The sequence below is a fragment of the Neofelis nebulosa genome, chromosome 4, assembly GCF_028018385.1.
Source record: "Neofelis nebulosa isolate mNeoNeb1 chromosome 4, mNeoNeb1.pri, whole genome shotgun sequence".
NCBI classification, from domain to species: domain Eukaryota; kingdom Metazoa; phylum Chordata; class Mammalia; order Carnivora; family Felidae; genus Neofelis; species Neofelis nebulosa.
The window spans coordinates 90,658,389-90,677,257 of NC_080785.1; the positions used below are offsets into that span (position 1 = coordinate 90,658,389).

Here is an 18,869-nt window from a genome sequence, read left to right on the forward strand (position 1 = left end):
TGGGATTGAGCCCTGAGTCAGGCTCTGTGCTGACAGTGTGGAACCTATGTGGGATTCTCTTTGCCCTTCCCGCGCTCTCTCAAGCAGAAAATAAACTTTAAAAAAATAAGACAATGGCTTTTCATTTGAAATTGATTTTTAATGTTTATTCATTTTTGAGAGACAGAGCACGAGTGGGAGTAGGGCAGAGAGAGAGAAACACACACATGCAGAATCTGAAGCAGGCTCCAGGCTCTGAGCCATCAGCACAGAGCCCGATGTGGGGCTCAAACCCATGAACTGTGAGATCATGACCTGAGTTAAAGTTGGACAGTCAACTGGGGCGCCTGGGTGGCACAGTCGGTTAAGCGTCCGACTTCAGCCAGGTCACGATCTCGCGGTCCGTGAGTTCGAGCCCCGCGTCAGGCTCTGGGCTGATGGCTCAGAGCCTGGAGCCTGCTTCCGATTCTGTGTCTCCCTCTCTCTCTGCCCCTCCCCCATTCATGCTCTGTCTCTCTCTGTCCCAAAAATAAATAAAAAACGTTGAAAAAAAAATTAAAAAAAATAAATAAATAAAAATAAAGTTGGACAGTCAACCAACTGAGCCACCCAGGAGCCCCTCATTTGAGATTTTCAAATTTTGTCATGTTAAAATATTTTTATATTGTTATGACAACATTCATCTCTACTTTGGTAAAGAGGTTTTTTAAAATTAGAAATAATCTGGCGTGCCTAGGTGTTTTAGTCGGTTAATTGTACAACATGGGCTCAGGTCACGATCTCTTGGTTCACAAGTTCGAGCCCCACGTCAGGCCCTGTGCTGAAAGCTCAGAGCGTGGAGCCTGCTTTGGATTCTGTATCCGTCTCTCTCTGCGCCTCTCCTGCTTGTGCTGTCTCTGTCTCTCAAAAATAAACATTAAAAAAGAAAATTAAAATAAATAAAATAAAATTAGGAATAATCCAATATGCTTGAAAATAATTCATCAATTGAAATTTACTTTTTTACTTAAGATTCCCCAATTTGTGCCATTTGGGTTGTTCACAAGTTCTCAAAATTATAAATAATGCTGCATAGTATATCATTGCACATAAGAAAACAGTTTTAAGTTTTTCTAAATTCAGATTTCCTCTGAAAAGATAGCTACTCTGAGAACTACTAGAATGAAGAGCGTTTGTGCTTCACTTTGTTGAATAATATACTTTACGCTCTAGACTGGTTTTCAGCACTGGTCCCTGAGCTCATTCCTGCTAGCGGGAGACATGGTCCAGCTGTGGCCTGAAATACAAGAGTTGGAAGTGTGGGTGTGTGTCTGAAAGTGGATTCTGGGCCTCGGGCCTGTATAAAAGGCTGAGCTCTGCCCCAAAGTGCCTGGTCTATACACCCAAAGTAGCAGATCGTGGACGCAGCCCCACAAAGGAGTGAACCGTGCCCTGCAGTGTCTGAAGTCCCAGTGTTACATGAAAAATTCTTGGGTAAGTTTTATCTTACTCCTTAGTTAAAAATATGCTGCTACTGAGTTAAATACATTGCTTAAAATGCACCTATATAACCCCACCTTGCCATTTCATCTCACAGAATTCTCTTTTTCTTTGCTGAAAACTTCCCTATACTTTCTGAGGACAATCAATTCTTTGATGCATATCAATCAGCTTATTTGTTTCCTAGTTCAATATGTGCAGAAGCAGGCTGACCAAATTTGAGAAAAAAAATCTGTCATTGCCCCATTAATTAACACAAAATGTAGGAAGCTAACCAGAAGTTGGGAAACGGGCAGAGCTCATACTCCATCCCCTCCCCACCACCAACCCCTTGTCCAACCTGAGAACCACATAGCACAGAGCAGGTCAGGTCCAGCCTTGGACCAGCTGCTCAGAGCAGCTCCATGAGCAAAGGGGCACCAGGCATTGACTGCATATAGAGGGGGACACTGGCGGAACCAACAAGGCATAAATTCATCCAGGAACTATATCCCAAAGAATTCAGGAGGCAGAGGGATTATGATGCACAGAGTGAGGAAGACGAGGACAGAACTCCTCTTTGGTCAGTAACAACTACACAGAAACAAAATATTTAAGGCAACCTGGCAGCTCTGGGGAGATCCTGGAGGGTACTCTGAGAGAGCCATGGAGGTGCCTGCTCTGTTGTTTTCCTTCTTTTTAAAGCTGAGATAGAATTAACATAACCTAAAATTGGTAATTTTAACTGTTACAAAGTTCAGTGCTTTTAGTATATTCACAATGTTGTGCAACAGTTATGGCTATCTAATCCCAGAACGTTTCCATGATCCCAAAAAACCCTACACCTACTTACCCCTTTCCCGCTGGCTGCAGCCCCTGGCAAGCACTCACCTACTCTCTGTCTCTACACATTTCCCTGCTGTGGACATTGCATATAAATGTAATCAGATCATATGTGGCCTTTGGTGCCTGACTTCTTTTACTCCGCATCACATTTTAAAGATTCACCCATGCTGTAGTATGCATCAGTACTCCATTCCTTCTTATGGATGCATCACATTCTGTTGCCAATCCCTTTATTTTAAAGTTTTTTAATTCTTTATTTCTTTTTGAGAGAGAGAGAGAGAGAGAGAGAGAGAGAGAGAGACAGAGAGACAGAGAGAAAGTCACAGAATCCGAAGCAGGCTCCAGGCTCTGAGCTGTCAACACAGAGCCTGATGCAGGGCTTGAACACACGAATCATGAGATCATGACCTGAGCCAAAGTCAGACATTTAACCAACTGAGCCACCCAGGTGCCCCTCTATTGTCTATTCTTGAACATACAACAGACACGTATTTCTGAATCCCACTGGCACAGGAGAAAGCAGGAGCTATATTCGTTCTGAAGGATGGGTATTCCCTGATAAGAGATGAAGTGGTATAGACAGTATCTTCATGATACTGTTCACAGTTGTAATTTTGACGACCTCAGATGGAGCTCTCTGGTTTGTAAATTCATAGTGAATTCTGTGAATAACTTGGGAATACTAAAAATCTCACTCTCAAACATAAGGAGCCAACGTAAGCAACAGGTTGCATAACAGCCCTTATTAACAAAGGCACTGAAACTGGCCCAGGTTCAAAAAGGAGACTGGCAGGAAGAGGCAAGAAAAGAAACAAATCATTCTGAATGAGGCTGTTCCTGCCTGAGATCCTGTGAAAATGACGAGGTGGCTGGAGAGTTACATGAAGCTGGAAAGCAATGCTGCTTACCCCTAGGATTGAGCGATTCAGCAATAATTAAAACGCCTGTGTGGCAGAGAGGGTTTATCCTGTCTACCAGTTGGCAGAGAGGGTTTATCCTGTCTACCAGTTCTCACGGGAAAGGCCGCCTGCCTGGCCCCGGGTATCCATTAAGCAAACGAAGGGTGTAGCCTGCATCCGCGAGATAAGTGCTATGTGCTTTCCAAAGGCCAACGCTGAGGTGTCTAATATGGTTTCTTACTAAGTCAACAGGAAGATGATAAAAGCAGCAAAGGGCTATGGAGACAGAGTGCAGTGTGATCAAGTAGGACACCTGGTGGCTGACCAAGAAGAGAGATAAATATCTTCATTCCAAATATTCAAAGATTTCACATCATATAATGCAATCTAAAATAAGGAGATGCCATGTTCTGACCTCAAATTAGCAAATGATTTATTTTATTAAAAAACAATTTTAACATTTATTTATTGTTGAGCGACAGAGTGTGAGCAGGGAAGGGGCAGAGAGAGAGGGAGACACAGAATCTGAAGCAAGTTCCAGGCTCTGGGCTGTCAGCATGGAGCCTGATGTGGGGCTCGAACCCACAAACCGTGAGATCATGACCTGACCTGAAGTCAGACGCTTAACCGACTGAGCCACCCAGACATCCCTGATTTTTTTCTTTTTTTTTTTTAAATCACAAGTTGTGTTAGGGAGGATTCTGGGGAAGCAGAATAGAGGTGGTAAGTTGGTACTGCTTTTCCATAGGGTAATTAGGCCTTGGTATCAAAAACCCAAAACCTGAGTTTCACATTCTCTTTAAGTCAGAATTCCACTGCTAAGTTTATCTTAATGGAGTTTTCACAGATGTGCCCAAGATTTAGCTACCGATATGTCTATCATGGAATTGCTTATAATAGCAAGAAATGGGAAACAATGTCAACATCCCCAAATAGAGTAACAGTTCATAAATTAGGATTCGCCATATATCTAAATATCTTTTGCTATGTACTAAAAGGGAAAGAGGTACACCATTTACTGTTCACGAGAACACATTCTATATAAATATTTTGGTTCAAAGGAAAAGAGTCGCTCACAAAAAACACACCGAGCTGTGCATAAGGCAACTAGGAGGAAGGACAATTATGGCTAAATTTCACTTTCTACCTCGTTCTTTCTGTGATGAAAACAAAACTAACTTATTTTTTAAAAGATTTTGTTTTTAAGTCACCTCCACACCCAACATGGGGCTCGAACTCACAACCTTGAGATCAAGAGTTGCATGCTCCACTGACTGCCAGCCAGGCGATGAATTTACTTTTTTTTTTTTACTTATTTATGTGAAAAAAATTCACAGAGCCAGCCAGAAAGCACAGGAATTGTCTACAATGATATTTTAGCTCCCAAAGGGAAGGCAAGAACCTTCTGTGTCCCACATCCATGGAGGATGGAAAACCTGAGCCCTCAAATCACTGCTGTTCCCCATTTCTGACTAGCCCCCACCGGCCCACTCCCCCTGGAGGCGATTTCAAATCCTCACACTCTTTTCAAGTTCCCCTCCCCACTCCTGCCCCCTCCACTCTCAGCAGAGGACTCCACATTCTATGTGTCATGGGAAGAAAAGGAACAGGCCACCAAGTAGAACTTCTTCAGGTATCTTGTGCTGCTCTCTTTCAAACACATCAGCATTTGCACACACAGTAAAGTCACGGAGAGCAGACGTTCTTACTCTGCTTACACTACTACATCCTGCCTCCATCCCAAGGTCAAGGAGGAAAAGGACTGGAAAATGCGGCAGGGTGCAACCGGACGCTTAACCCCAACACCACTGCAAGTGAATCCAAACAGTGGGAAAGCAGCGGACTACAGGGGATTGTGGGGAAGAGGAGATGCCACCTCAACTCTATGAAAAAATATGGGAATTACAAATAAATATATGTATTTACTTTAAGCGAGAACAGCAAGTATAAATGACTTTTCATGACAGCATAATTAACCTGTGGTAAGCTGTACATATTCAAAACGTACACGTTTTATCGTGTGAATAGGCCCAGGAAACCATCGCCACATTCAAGATAACGAACATACACAGAACCCTCAGAAGTTTCCTCCTGTCCCTTTATTTCTCCCTCCCACCACTCCTTACCTTGGGGGGAGGAGGGGGCACAGACGAAAGCCTAAATTTGTCTGACATCACAGAGCTACAAATACATCTTTTCCCCTTCCTTTCACTAAGCTGGCTGGGTTCAGAGCTCCGTTCTCCCACCCCCAGGACATTGCAATGGCCCTGATCTCCAGGGTTACCCACCTGCTCCAGTCACAACCCCTACTCCTGCCCCTACACACAATCCCTCTGTTTATTATATCACGGTCAAGTCCAAGATCCTCACCGAGTCCTATGGCCCCTCAGGATCTGGATCCTGCCATTCCCTTGAGCCTTATTTTTGCTAGCTCCCCAAGACTCAAATGCCTGCCAGGTACCTCACGTGCTGCGCTCCCCAACTCGTTTCCAGCATCTTTTCACAAGCTGTTTTCTTGATTCAAACCAGCAACCCCAGACCCTCACGGCCCCAGGAAACTCCAACTTGTCCTTCTAGAATCTGGACCAGTGGTTCTCAACCAAGGCGATTTTGCCCTTTAGGGAACATTTGGCAAAATCTGGAGACATTTTTGGTTGTCACAGCTGGGGGGCAGGGGAATGGGTTGGGGGAGAATGCTGCTGGCATCTAGTGGGTAGTGACAAGGGTCACTGCTAAACGTGCACAGGACAGCCCCCAGCAAAGAATTACCCACTTCAAAAGGTGATGGCACAGGCTAAGAAGCCCTGATTAGATGAAAACTCGCACATCCCAATTTCTGTGCAAGCCTCCCTGGCCTGCCCCCCAAAGCAAGCCCCACGCTTTGTTGTCAGGTCTGTCCCAACAACCCCCCATTTTAGCTTTTATCGAACTGTGTGATAAGTTCTGATTTACTTGTCTGCCTCCTCCATTAAATTATAATTGCTTCTAATGCAGAGACCATCTTTTCATCTGTATATCCCTGGTGTGTAACAAAAGGGCTCATTCACTGTTTTGTAATTAAATTTTAAATAACTCGTATTAATAATGAATGAACAACAGAGAGGAAGGAGAGAAAGAAGCACTTATTCTCCTGGCTCTACCACAAAAATCCTTTAAAAACCACACAAATAATACCTGTTTGCTATAAAAATGTTACAAAATACAGATAAGAAGAAAAAAAAGAAAAATGTGTTTTTGAATAGGCAGAAGCAACCGTTTCAAGGGGGGAGCGGAGGACTCTGGAAGGTGGTGCTAGGGTTTCTGCAGAACGAGTCCCAGTATGTACTCTATACTTACTTGAGAACAGCAATCTCTTGAACGGTTATGGCCCGTTTATCTTTGGTTCCCATGTAGGAGAATATGTTTGGTTTGACTCTGGTAAAACAAAAACAAACGTATGAACTTGCACACCATTAGGAAACTGTATTTCTCGTAATTTAAGATTCAAAATAAATATAAGAAAGTAAACGCCACCCAAATAACTCCTTTCTTAGCAGGGCCCGACTTAGAACATTTGTGGTGAGTGAGTAGCATGTCATTCAAAGACTGGCTAGCCAGTAACCACAAAGGAAACAATGCATTTCCTACTGATTGCAGGCTGTTCATTAGATTACACACCTGTGAAGGTAAAGAGAAACTCATTTCTGACAACATACCACTCTGAAAATTTTACATCTTCAGTTTTTAAAAAGTTAATAATAGGCTCTGTGCTGACAGCTCGGAGCCTGGAGCCTGTTTCCAATTCTGTGTCTCCCTCTCTCTCTGCCCCTCCCCTGTTCATGCTCTGTGTCTCTCTGTCCCAAAAATAAATAAAAAACATTGAAAAAAAAAAAATTTTAAAAAAAGGGGCGCCTGGGTGGCGCAGTCGGTTAAGCGGCCGACTTCAGCCAGGTCACGATCTCGCGTCTGTGAGTTCGAGCCCCGCGTCGGGCTCTGTGCTGACAGCTCGGAGCCTGGAGCCTGTTTCCAATTCTGTGTCTCCCTCTCTCTCTGCCCCTCCCCTGTTCATGCTCTGTGTCTCTCTGTCCCAAAAATAAATAAAAAACATTGAAAAAAAAAAAATTTTAAAAAGTTAATAATAATGTGAAGTTTCCAAAAACACATGCTATTTCTTTGCATTAAGAAAGGTAAATGCTAAAATAGGGGTAGGAATAGTTTTGATGTAAAAGTGTAAGTAACTACGTTAACTAAGAAGTATTCTACAGAAACCGTTCCACGTGAGAAGGAAAACCACAGGAAAAATTTCTTGAAATCTGTGCACTCCCCAACTGCAGATCTGAGAGGAACTCCCTCCCCAGTGGTCTATTCTCCCAGGCTCAGGTACAGACAGGTACCACTGACTCTCTCCCAGACAGCTAACAACTGGAGTAAAATAAAATGTTACTTACAGAGTACTGCGTCCTACAGGCTGAATGATCTTTTCCCCCAAATCCGTATGTGGAAGCCCTGACCCCCACTACCTTAGAACAGTAACTGTATTTGGAGATAGGGCCTTTCAAGAGGGGGTTAAGTTAAAATGAGGCCAGTTTAGGGTGGGCCTTCCGAGCTGACTGGTGTTCTAAAAAGAAGGGAAAATTTGACCACATAGACACCAGGGACACATGCACACAGAGGGAAGACCATGGCAGGACATGGAGAGCTGGTGGCCATCTGTAGGCCAAGAAGAGGCCTCAGAAAAAAAACAAGTCTTGGGACTTCTAGTCTCCAGAGCTGTGAGAAAATTTGTTTGTTACTTAAGCCACCAGTCTGTGATATTTTGTTATGGCAGCCACAGCAAAGTATCACACTGTGTACCATGTTTAAACTGGGTTTACTATATATCAGAAAGTAAATTTCCATTGCACACAGATTTGCTGCAGTGTCTGTATCCATGACGGAAGAAAATTTCTTCGGCACCAGGCCCATCCTCAGAGACTCCATCTCTGCTATATTTGCACTCCTATGAGAAAATCTGACTGGTCTCAGGTTTTCAATCTAGTCAATCTCCAAGAATTAAGAGTTTACGGTCTAGTAAAGCAAATCCCAGCAAACACACTGAAGCATGGGCTTCTGGGGGAGCAGGTTAATTTTTACTTTCAGCTGGACAGACTGGTAACTCTCGGCTCTACGTGAACTACTTACTTAAAGAATTTCCACCTCGGATCATTGGCAATAAGCAAGGAAGTTAGAAGAATTCACCTACTATCTAAGGAAACTATAATTGGGAGACACATTTGCTATCCATTTGCCTGTTTTCCCACTCCTTTTTCATTAGCGTGCAAAGAGGATTTTGTATGGGCACAAGAACAAGATACTAACCGTAAATATTTAGACAGTACGTTAATAGCATCCATGGTGTCTTTGTTTTCCTTGTAGAGTACAAAGTGGCAGTAACTTCCCCTAGATTTTGGCCAAGAATGTTTTCTTGGATCTTAAAAACAAAAAAAATTAAATGTTATATAAACCATAATAAAAGCGATCTAAGTTTTTTCTTATGAAACCTACAAGCTCATTTTTCACCAGAGAACCTCTGAGTGAGAAATCAGATCTAGTCTGACAAGAAATACAGGTTAAATGGTTACAGTTGTGCAGACTATAGGAATTATACTTCCTGTGATTGGGTACGCAACATTGTCCATATTTACACTCAAAAGCTGAAATGCAGGTTGTGTGATAAATGAGTGAGACTAAATAGCGGTCCTCACACAGAGAAACAGAGAGGTCCACTGTTCCCCTGATGGCTTCTGGGTGGGTACTGGCCTTCTAGAACACACACAGTCCAGAGGGAAACAGCACTCCAGTTGGCATCTATACACCTTGCTTTGTATCCTCGGCCAGGTGTTCACACACCCCGGTTGGATGCCTCCACAGGGACGGGGATAAAGTTTGTGAAAGTTGCCACAGTGACGGGTTTGAATTTTCCAAAGGCTACTTCGGTCACAAAAGTTTAGTTAATACTAGTTGGTTTACAAATGTTTACCTGACAGAGCAAGCAGCTGCCATTCAAAACAAAATGGGTCATTATTCTTGGGGAAAAGGAAACTAAAAATTAAGCCAAGTTAAACGTTAACTTCTGAACTACAGTTAGTTTGATTGTTCAACTTTCTGAACACTGGCAAATCTGTCCAGACTTCGGAGAACTTTTAAAAGCATTCTTTTAAACGAAAATTTTAACTATACTGTAATGTAGAGACAGATTTTTAAAAAAATATTAGGATTTAAACTTTGATTTTGAAAAATCAACACATTTGGGAGAAAATATGTAAGCCACAATCACACTTTCAGACGCTGTACAATAAGACTCATGGGTCTGGAGCAACACACAGCTGCCATTGTTACTTGAACACATCTAATTCACTTGATTTCTGTAGCTCCATGAAAGAACAACTGTGGAAAAATATTTCATACAATCCTTAAGAGTCGTCTTCTCTTAAAAATGTTCCCTTGTCTTTGTCCCTAAAATAATCCTTTAGCATGAACTCATGAATCCTTCCTCTTCACAGAGATAAGAAACTCCTGGCACTGAAGTTGCTAAGACACCTGGCTTTGTCAAGGCAAAAAGCATTCTCGATAGGCCAGTGATTTATGCTACAATGTAAAGAACAAATGAACCAATAAATCATCTCGGAAAACTGCCACAGCACGTATGCTCGGCAACTGGCTTTTCCTTTCTGATAAATATGAACGTGAGTCTTTTCTGTCTTGGAGAAAAAAAGTATTTCTTTGGCTCTTGGTGTGAATTCCTCACAACTCATCCTCAGAAGATTGTGAATAAGAGTATTATTTTTGGCTTTCCTTCCAGCTCACTACAGTGAAATAAAACTGTCTATACTTAGCACTTGGGAGAAAAATCATTGGCATTTCATTTTATCTACATGAAACACCAACTGCTCTTACCTGCTGCAGTTCTGACCTCTGTCCAAATGCACAGCATAAAGAGCACAAGAGAGCAATGTTTAATTCAGAATAACGTTAAAGTGCTTAAGAGGTGAACATGCAAATGATCGCATGGACAGGTTACCGAGGACTGCTACGGCACCTGCTAGTCATGTGGTGGGTTAACAGCCATTCAGACATGAACAATGGAATGTCTCAGAGGCACATGGTGAACGAGGAGAAAACTCACCTACAGGGACAAGCCTCCCTGTCTCAACCTCCTCACAATGACATGTCAGTGCGTCCTCAAAGTTGCATGGGTACACTGTCTGTACCCGCGGGATGTAGCAAAAGGTTTAAGACTGAATACAATACACCATACACCTGAAACTAGTATTACACTCTTATGTCAACACACTGCAATTTAAATAAGAACTTAAAAAAAGACTGAATACAAAATGCTTCCACATTTAGAGACTTGTTTTCACAGAGTACTACCTAAGATTATTTTTAAGATTACCTACGTAATTACTGCTTTGTGTTTTTCTGGGTTTTATGAGTTTCCTGCAGTCAGGTACAACAACTTTACTTGAAAAAAATCATTACAGTTCTCCAGAACTGATAAATTAAAAGGGATTTGAGATGACTTAAGAGACTTATCTATTGAATGAAATGTTCGGAACTTGTTTCTATCATTATTTGACAAGTAATCTGTATGTAAAAGACATTTTGAGACAGGGAAAAACTGTGCCCTGAGTATTAGATATTAAGAAATTATTGTTCCTTATGTTGGATGTGATACTGGTATGGGGTTTTAGGCCTTAGCTGCTAAATACATACTGAAATACTGATAAGTGAAATGAAGTGCTATGTAGAATTTTCTTTAAAACATTCCACAAGAAAAAATAAGCGGGAGGAGAAGATCACAGAAAAACAACAGAATGTCAATCCTGAAGATGGGTGATGGGAGTACAGTGGTTCAATACTACTTTGTGCACCCGTCTGAAAATGTCCGTAATAAAAAGTTAGTAAAAACTTGTGATAAAAATTGATGAAGTGCAAGCTATACTTTCCTTTAATAACCCCTTCAGAGCATTCACAACCAACTATAATGGTGAGAAATAAGTGAAGCCACAAGGTGAAAAAGCTAAACGCTATTACACCTTGAGGGAGACCATGACAACTGAGTATGAGTTTTGGCTCACACACATGCATCTTTTATTAGCAAAACCAAGCACTGAGCATGCATACAATTATCTCCTCTGTCTAAAGCAGATACAAAGGTTCTTTTTCTAAGTGTACTCAGGATACAAAATAGCAAGCATATGTATTAATTAACTGGGAATATTTTGAATAACAGAAAAATCAACGAGTCTCAACTTATTTTGAGCAATTTGACTTTCTCAACTCTGAATCCTTAGAACTCTAAGTAGGATATGAGTAGCTTTGTAATTGAAGAGAATTTAAAATAACTTTGAGACTTTTTTTCAAGACATTCTGATTTAAAATGTGAATGCAAAAAATTCTCAGGCTGAGATCACTGGAAGCAACCTTCTGATGGTCTGATACAGCAGCATCAGTACAGCAGAAATAGAAACCAACAGCAGAAGAAACCATATTCAGGAAGATTCATGTACTGAGTTGAGATCCTCATGAATAAGGAAGGAAAAAAATGTAGTTTGAGAAAGATGACCGTATGGGGTAGCCTGCAGAACATTCTTTCCTCCTTATTCGAGGCCATTTCCACGACTGCACCCCTGCTCACTGACCTTGCCAGCACCCTCAGGACCCTGCTCCACCCACTACTACTCTCCTAACATAATTTCTGCCTGCCCACTCCCCCCTGGCTCTTTCCCTTCAGGATACCAATATGCCCACAGCTCTTCCATTTTAAAAGTCAAACCTGGGTGCTTGGGTGGCTCAGTCGGTAAGCATCTGACTTCGGCTCAGGTAATGATCTCACTCACAGTTCATGAGTTCAAGTCCTGCCTGCCTCTCTCTCTCTCTCTCTCTCTCTCTCTCGCTCTCTCTCTGCCCTTCATGGGATTCTCTCTCTCTGCCCTCGCTCACTTGCGCCCTCAAAAAAAAAAAAAAAAAAAAAAAAAAAAAGTCAAACCGATGCCTCCCTTTCAACCATGATGCTTTCCTTTCTTCTTTTCCTTACAGCCTTTTAAAAAATTATGTATCTATGTATGTAATCTCTGCACCCAACGTGGGGCTCAAACTCACAACCCCAAGATCAGGAGCTGCATACTCCTCTGACTGAGCCAGACAGGTGTCTCTCTTTACAGCTTATTTTATTTAAAAAAAAAAAAAAAAAAAAAAAAGCTTTTAAAGTTTATTTTTGAGAGAGAGACAGAGCACGACAGAGGAGGGGCAGAGAGGGAGACAGAATCCAAAGCAGGTTCCAGGCTCTGAGTTGTCAGCACAGAGCCAGAAGAGGGGCCCAAACCCATAAGCCACAAGATCATGACCTGAGCTGAAGTCAGACACTTAACCAACTAAGCCACCCAGGAGCCCCTGCTGATAGCTTATTTTAAAAAGCAGTCTGGGGGCGCCTGGGTGGCTCAGTCGGTTGAGCGTCCGACTTCAGCTCAGGTCACGATCTCGCGGTCCACGAGTTCGAGCCCCGCGTCAGGCTCTGGGCTGATGGCTCAGAGCCTGGAGCCTGCTTCCAATTCTGTGTCTCCCTCTCTCTCTCTGCCCCTCCCCCGTTCATGCTCTGTCTCTCTCTGTCTCAAAAATAAATAAATGTTAAAAAAAAAATTAAAAAAAAAAAAAAGCAGTCTGGGGGCGCCTGGGGGACTCAGTCAGTTAAGTGTCCAATTCTTGGTTTTGGCTCAGGTCATGATCTCACAATTCACAAGTTCAAGCCCCACATCGGGCTCCATGCTGAACTCAGAGTCTGCTTGGGATTCTCTCTCTCCTTCTCTCTGCCCCTCCCCTGCTCATGCACACTCTCGCTCTCTCAAAATAAATAAGTAAACTTTAAAAAATAAATAAAAATAAAAAGCAATCTGTATTTATTGCCTTCTATCTCAACCCACTATGTAACCTGGTTTCCAATCTTACTCCACTAGAGCTGCTACGGTCAACACACCAATGATTTCTATGTTGCTAAAAACCAATGGATATATTTCAGAAGTCTTATCTCGCTGAACCCATCCATAATATTTTCCACTGCTCATCACTTTGGTTATTGGCAGTCACTCTTCTTGGGGATTCCATAACACCAGTCTCCCAGACAGTTTCCTTTTTATCTGTCTGGCTCTTCCTCCCGCTGGTCTCTGTGGATTCCCTGATCCAGTATCCCTGCTGGGAACCATTCATTTCCCTAAGTATGGAGAACCCCTATATATCATGCGGCGGATTTTTCCTTTTTCTTTTACTTAAGCCTTTGAAAAGAAGTTCTTAGAGGCATCTGGAATATATACTATGCTTCTCAAAATATAAATTAATTTCCCTGATTAATGATTTATAATAATTATACTTTCAGAAAAATACCATAAGTATGCTTTGGTAGGTGAATCAAACTATACTTAGATAGGGCCCTGTCTATCTGACTGGATTAACAAACAAAATAACATCTGAGTTAAAACAGCTGGTAATTTGTAGTGTCTGCGCACCATGATTTAGAATCCACCATGCCCATGTTTTAGGATGCATGGCTCTAGATGAGAAGAGTTTAGGTAAGAATATTGCAAATCTGCTAGATAATGCATGTAACAATTTATATCAGGGTGTGGTAGGAAAGGAGTGCTAAAAACACTATAAACTTATCTTTGCAATGAAGCTTTAAAAGCTAATTCATTCAGGGGCACCTGGGTGGCTCAGTCGGTTAAGCATCCAACCCCCGATTTTGGTTCAGGTCATGACCTCATGAACCTCAAGCCCCACATTGGGATTCTCTCTCTCCTTCTCTCTCTGCCCCTCCTCTGTTAGCGTTCTCTTTCTCAAAATAAAAAAATAAATTTATAAAAATAAGTAAAAGGTAATCGTTCAAATGCTAGGCAAGGCAGCCCAAGAAGACAAGCTGTCATTGGCACTGGATTCTGTCTACAGAAGCAAGAACAGTCTCTGGATCCTAGCTCTCTCTACTTTTCCAATGGTATTTAACTAACAAGGTACTCTCGCTGGGAGGGAGCTAGAGCTGCAAGAGGTGAACGCAGGCTCTCCAGTGCCTGGGTCTAGGAGGGGGTGGGAGACAACAGTTCAGACATCTAGTCTATCTTTGACCAGATGCCACATCTCAAGCCCAAAAGGTTTAGATCTCTTTGCAAGTGACGATCCAATGTGACCTGGTTTTGTGATTCTTTTTAAACTGGGAAATTCATATTTTACTGAAGATGTGTAAGGGCAATGGAGAAGGGTGGTTTGCGTCATACATGCTCAGCAGCTCACCTGAAAAATCTGAAGGAAATTTTTTTCTTTGGGAAAGAAAAAAGAAGGTGGGTGTGGCATAAGCTTAGAAAATGTGGATACAGACAAAACGTGAGAGGTCTGGCACCAGTCACTTGAGGGGAAAGGGTGGGAAAACTGAAAGGCCACCGTGACCTGCAAATGCCCTAACATCCCTCCCTGCCGATCACAAAGCCTAGCATCTTCTAAGAAACAAAGATCATTTCCAAGAAGCAGGAGTCTGCAGAGCAAGATTTTGCCTTTTCTTCTCGCCTTTGAAAGAGGGTGGCTGACCGATGGGGACTGCCTTTCTACAAGGGGCATTTCCCTAGCAGCCGTTCTCAGCCTGGGCTCCTTGAGACAATTAAGACTGAATGCTGCAGTAGTTAAGTCACCCTCTCTCCTCCAGATCTAGAATAGTTACTAGCTATCTGCCAAGCTTGGGAGAATGCAAAAAGAGGTACTCGAATCATTCTCCATGGGATTTAATTCTGCTGAAGAACCCTGGCTGGAAGAAAGCGTGCTAAGGTACTATCTTATACTGTGACTCAGACATCAGAGAAACACACAGTAGCCAAGCCATTTGTCTGTGGTTTGAGAGGTGATTAGCAACCTGTGCCCTCAGTTGTTCCAGAACACATCATCTCATTTTCTTTTTGGTATCTCCAGGGAAGTGACCTCCAATGTCCGCCTTCTCTTCCCCAGCTGCTCAAGATTTCTGATTCCTGTGTCACTATCCAGACTGACCGAATTGACTACATAGTTTTTGCAGGCACAGCTAACTAAACTTATCTCTGCTTCCATTTTTTATACCCTCCCCCATTTCACTAAAATCATACTTATAAACAATTAAGGCTTCATCCATTCACAGCATTAGCCTGAGAGAATACTCACAAAGCACTAACCACACGAAGTCTTTTGTTATATAGTCTTGGAATTCCTCTAACAAATTTATCTAGAAATGACTCTTTACTAATAGAAGCCATCACTGGTAGGAAATGAGGGTGAGGAACTATCTTTTTCCCATTCTAATTTTCATTAGAATTATGTCTGCTGATTTGGCAGAAAAATTCTTCTTAAGATTATATGCAAGCATATATGGCTGTAGAAATTCTTTTAGAGCATAAATATCAAAGAAATTCACTGACAACACACCCATTTCAAATGAATCATATACAATGAAAGATGAGCTTGGGTGGAGGGCCGCTTTGCCATGTATTCCATGTTTTTTATGTGTAAGTGAAGAAGAGACTCAGGGTTGTAAAGCAACAGCTCTTGCAATGTGCCACAGGGACTTTTTGTTCATCTGAAAGCTTTCTCTCCTCCATTAAGAATACAGAATGAGCAACGTCCTTCCATTTTCTTCTTGAATTGCCGCTGAGCCCACTCTGCTCTTCAGGGAACATATCAAATTGCTACGACTATCGCTCAGGCACCACTGTAAATGTAGCAAATCTTCACTCACATAAGAGACCTAATGCCCCTAACCAGACAGTCTGCAGGATGGTGCTGGCATCTGAAGTGATATTATTCACCTTCTTTGAAGGAATGACATGATTGATATCCTTTTCTGCATAACAGCAAAGTAGCCCTTGAACACGAACAGGCAAGCAACACGAGAAGCAGGATGCCACCCGTGACCAACAGACAGATGAAATGCCAGGTCATGCACACACTTACTTGCCAGAGCCTTTTTTCCAGCTGCATGGTAGGCTACAATATATTTCTTCCCCTCTCTATCCTCTGTTTTTGTCTCTAATCCTGGAAACAGAGATTTAATCGCTTGATGGATGATGGTTCTTTTCTCTTTGGTGTCCTCAATAACCTATTAAAAATAAATCATGCTACTACTGATTGAAGAAACATTAAATGGGGAAATAACACTAATGAAGTAGTAAAATCACTAGTCAGGTTATCAGCTGTGCAAAGTAACAGAGGTACATGGGTATGATTTCAACAATCCTTTTTTTTAAAAATTATTTTTTAACATTTATTTATTTTTGAGAGATACACATAGAGTGCAAGGTGGGGAGGGCTGAGAGAGAAAGGGAGACACAGAATCCGAAGTAGGCTCCAGGCTCCTAGCAGTCAGCACAGAGCCGGATGCTGGGCTCGAACTCACGAACCAAGAGATCATGACCTGAGCCGAAGTCGGACGCTTAACCGACTGAGCCACCCAGGCGCCCCTTCAACAATCTTTTAGAGCTTCATCATACCGCACATCTTAAGAGCCTGTTTATGGGGCATGACTCTCTGCCAGGCACTATACCAGGAACTTCAGAGTCACTGTCTTAGTTAATCCTTATCATCTCCCTACCATGCAACCAGTATGCCCACTTGGAGATCAGGAAAACGAGGTTAAGAGAAGGACCTAAGGTCGTACAGCTGGAGGGCAGCAGAGCCACGTGTACAGTCCAGGCTGTGACTCCAGAGCCACCCATCACAGATACCCCTGCTCAGGGACTCTGCTGGGCGAACACCTCAGGGCTCACAGATGGAAATGGAGGCAAGCCATGCCTTTCAGGATATCAGAAACTCAACTCCCTTGAATAGTCCAATCTACACTGCCTCACAATGAATCCTATTCCATACTGGATTATTTTATAATGGTGTTCTCATATATTTGTTCGTAATAAAAAAAAAAATCAACATCAAAAAATGTAAACTTATTATGTAAGGAACTGTTGCTCAATTTTTGAATGTGTCTCACACTAAGAAATACATTTCACATCTGGAGTCAACAGTCAGAAATATATACATGCACCTGCCTTACTAAAAATCTAGAGGGGTACCGGGGTGGCTCAGTCATTAAGCATCTGACTCTTCATTCTGGCTCAGGTCATGATCTCACGGTTCATGAGTTTGAGCCCTGCATCAGGCTACGTGCTGACAGCACAGAGCCTGCTTCAGATCCTCTCTTTGCCCCTCCCCTGCTCATGCTCTCGATCTCAAAATAATACATTTTTTAAAAATTTAAAAAATCTTACAAAATAATATTTATCCTTAATGCGTATAATACACAGTTATTTTCTATTTAATTTATTGCACTTAAACAAATGTCGGGGGACACCTGGATGGCTCAGTTAGTTAAGCATCTGACTCTTGATGTCGCCTCAGGTCATGATCTCACAGTTGGTGGGACTGAACCACCCTCAGTCGCTTCTAATTTCACCTGTTTCTGCACCTGTTTAAGTTTCTACAAGATTTAAAATTACAAACATGGCTCACATAATTCTACTGGACATCACTGAGAAGAATAAAATTTTCCTAACAAAAGCTTTTGAAAAAATATCTACTAGCCCATTTAGTAGCTGAGCTCTCCTTTTCTTCAATAGCAGAAGCGGAGTCAAGTTGAGCAAAGAAATGTTCCCTTACTTCTTTCCCAACTCCTCTCCCTCCAAGACCCACTTGACAGCCAGAGGCTGCTAGAGGGAGAGCCAGGGCCAGGGCCTCCCTATTAGGCCACACATCTGTTAGATGGTGGCAGTCCTTTGGCTACAGACACTGTGACAGAATAGTCACTTTGTGGTCTGAACAACACATTTCTTTCTTTCTTTTTTTTTTTTTATATTTATTTTTGAGAGAGTAAAAGAGAGACAGACAGACAGTCAAAGAATCTGAAGCAGGCTCCAGGCTCTGAGCTGTTGGCAGAGCCCGACACGGGGCTTGAACTCATGGACCGCAAGATCATGACCTGAGCTGAAGTTGCACACTTAACTGACTGAGCCACCCAGGTGCCCTGTGGAACAACGCATTTCTTTGTTGACTTGTGGTCATATAAAATTTTCTTACGACGTAACATTTTTTTGCTATAGTGTGTCTGGATACTGGTTATTTGCCAATGATCAAAACATTTTTAGGGTAATGCTCTTTAAATCAAATAGGGCAAAGTCATCATTTCGTCAACTACTGTAATTTTTCTAATAGATGCTTATAGACTTTACCCAAAAGGAAGCAATGAAAATCCTGAAATGTATGTTTTTGTGCTATTTACCTCGATGGCAACACTAGTTTCCTTATTTTTAAAAAGCTGGAGCTCTTCTAAACGCTGCTTTTCTTCAGCTGTCAAAACCGTAAATACGTCTTCTGATGGATCCTTGAAAATAACAATGAAACTCCCAGTGAGTCACACACAGAACTCAAAGCTGTTACAGCTCTATAGTTCTGGATCTCTCAGAAATGCTAAGTCAATGCTGTTAGAGTTCTATAGTTCTGGATCTCTCGGAAGTGCTATTTTACAGGCAAAGTGGCTTGTCAGAGAGCTGCTCTTACCTCCTCATCCACGGGGACAGACAAGTCATCCAAATGGCTGATGCGTCCGTCTTTTCCTATTTCATGAACAACAAAGTCGGAGTATCTGATGAAAAGAAAACACAAACTTTCAAAGCATTAACA

General features: G+C 42.1%; 1 protein-coding gene across 5 annotated transcripts in view; it reads right to left on the minus strand.

Moving 5' to 3' along the window:
- Window positions 1-18,869, minus strand: part of PUS7 (pseudouridine synthase 7) — a 57,954-nt gene that overhangs the window by 24,876 nt on the left and 14,209 nt on the right. For 4 of the 5 annotated variants that reach the window (XM_058728756.1, XM_058728754.1, XM_058728752.1 and 1 more), the window contains exons 3-8: window positions 18,747-18,831; window positions 18,469-18,570; window positions 16,155-16,299; window positions 10,098-10,115; window positions 8,520-8,631; window positions 6,519-6,596 (exon numbers count right to left, since the gene is read on the minus strand). In XM_058728756.1, the coding sequence (XP_058584739.1) occupies window positions 6,519-6,596; window positions 8,520-8,631; window positions 10,098-10,115; window positions 16,155-16,299; window positions 18,469-18,570; window positions 18,747-18,831 (540 nt within the window). The remainder of the gene's footprint in view (window positions 1-6,518; window positions 6,597-8,519; window positions 8,632-10,097; window positions 10,116-16,154; window positions 16,300-18,468; window positions 18,571-18,746; window positions 18,832-18,869) is intronic. The other variant, XM_058728753.1, reaches the window with a different exon arrangement.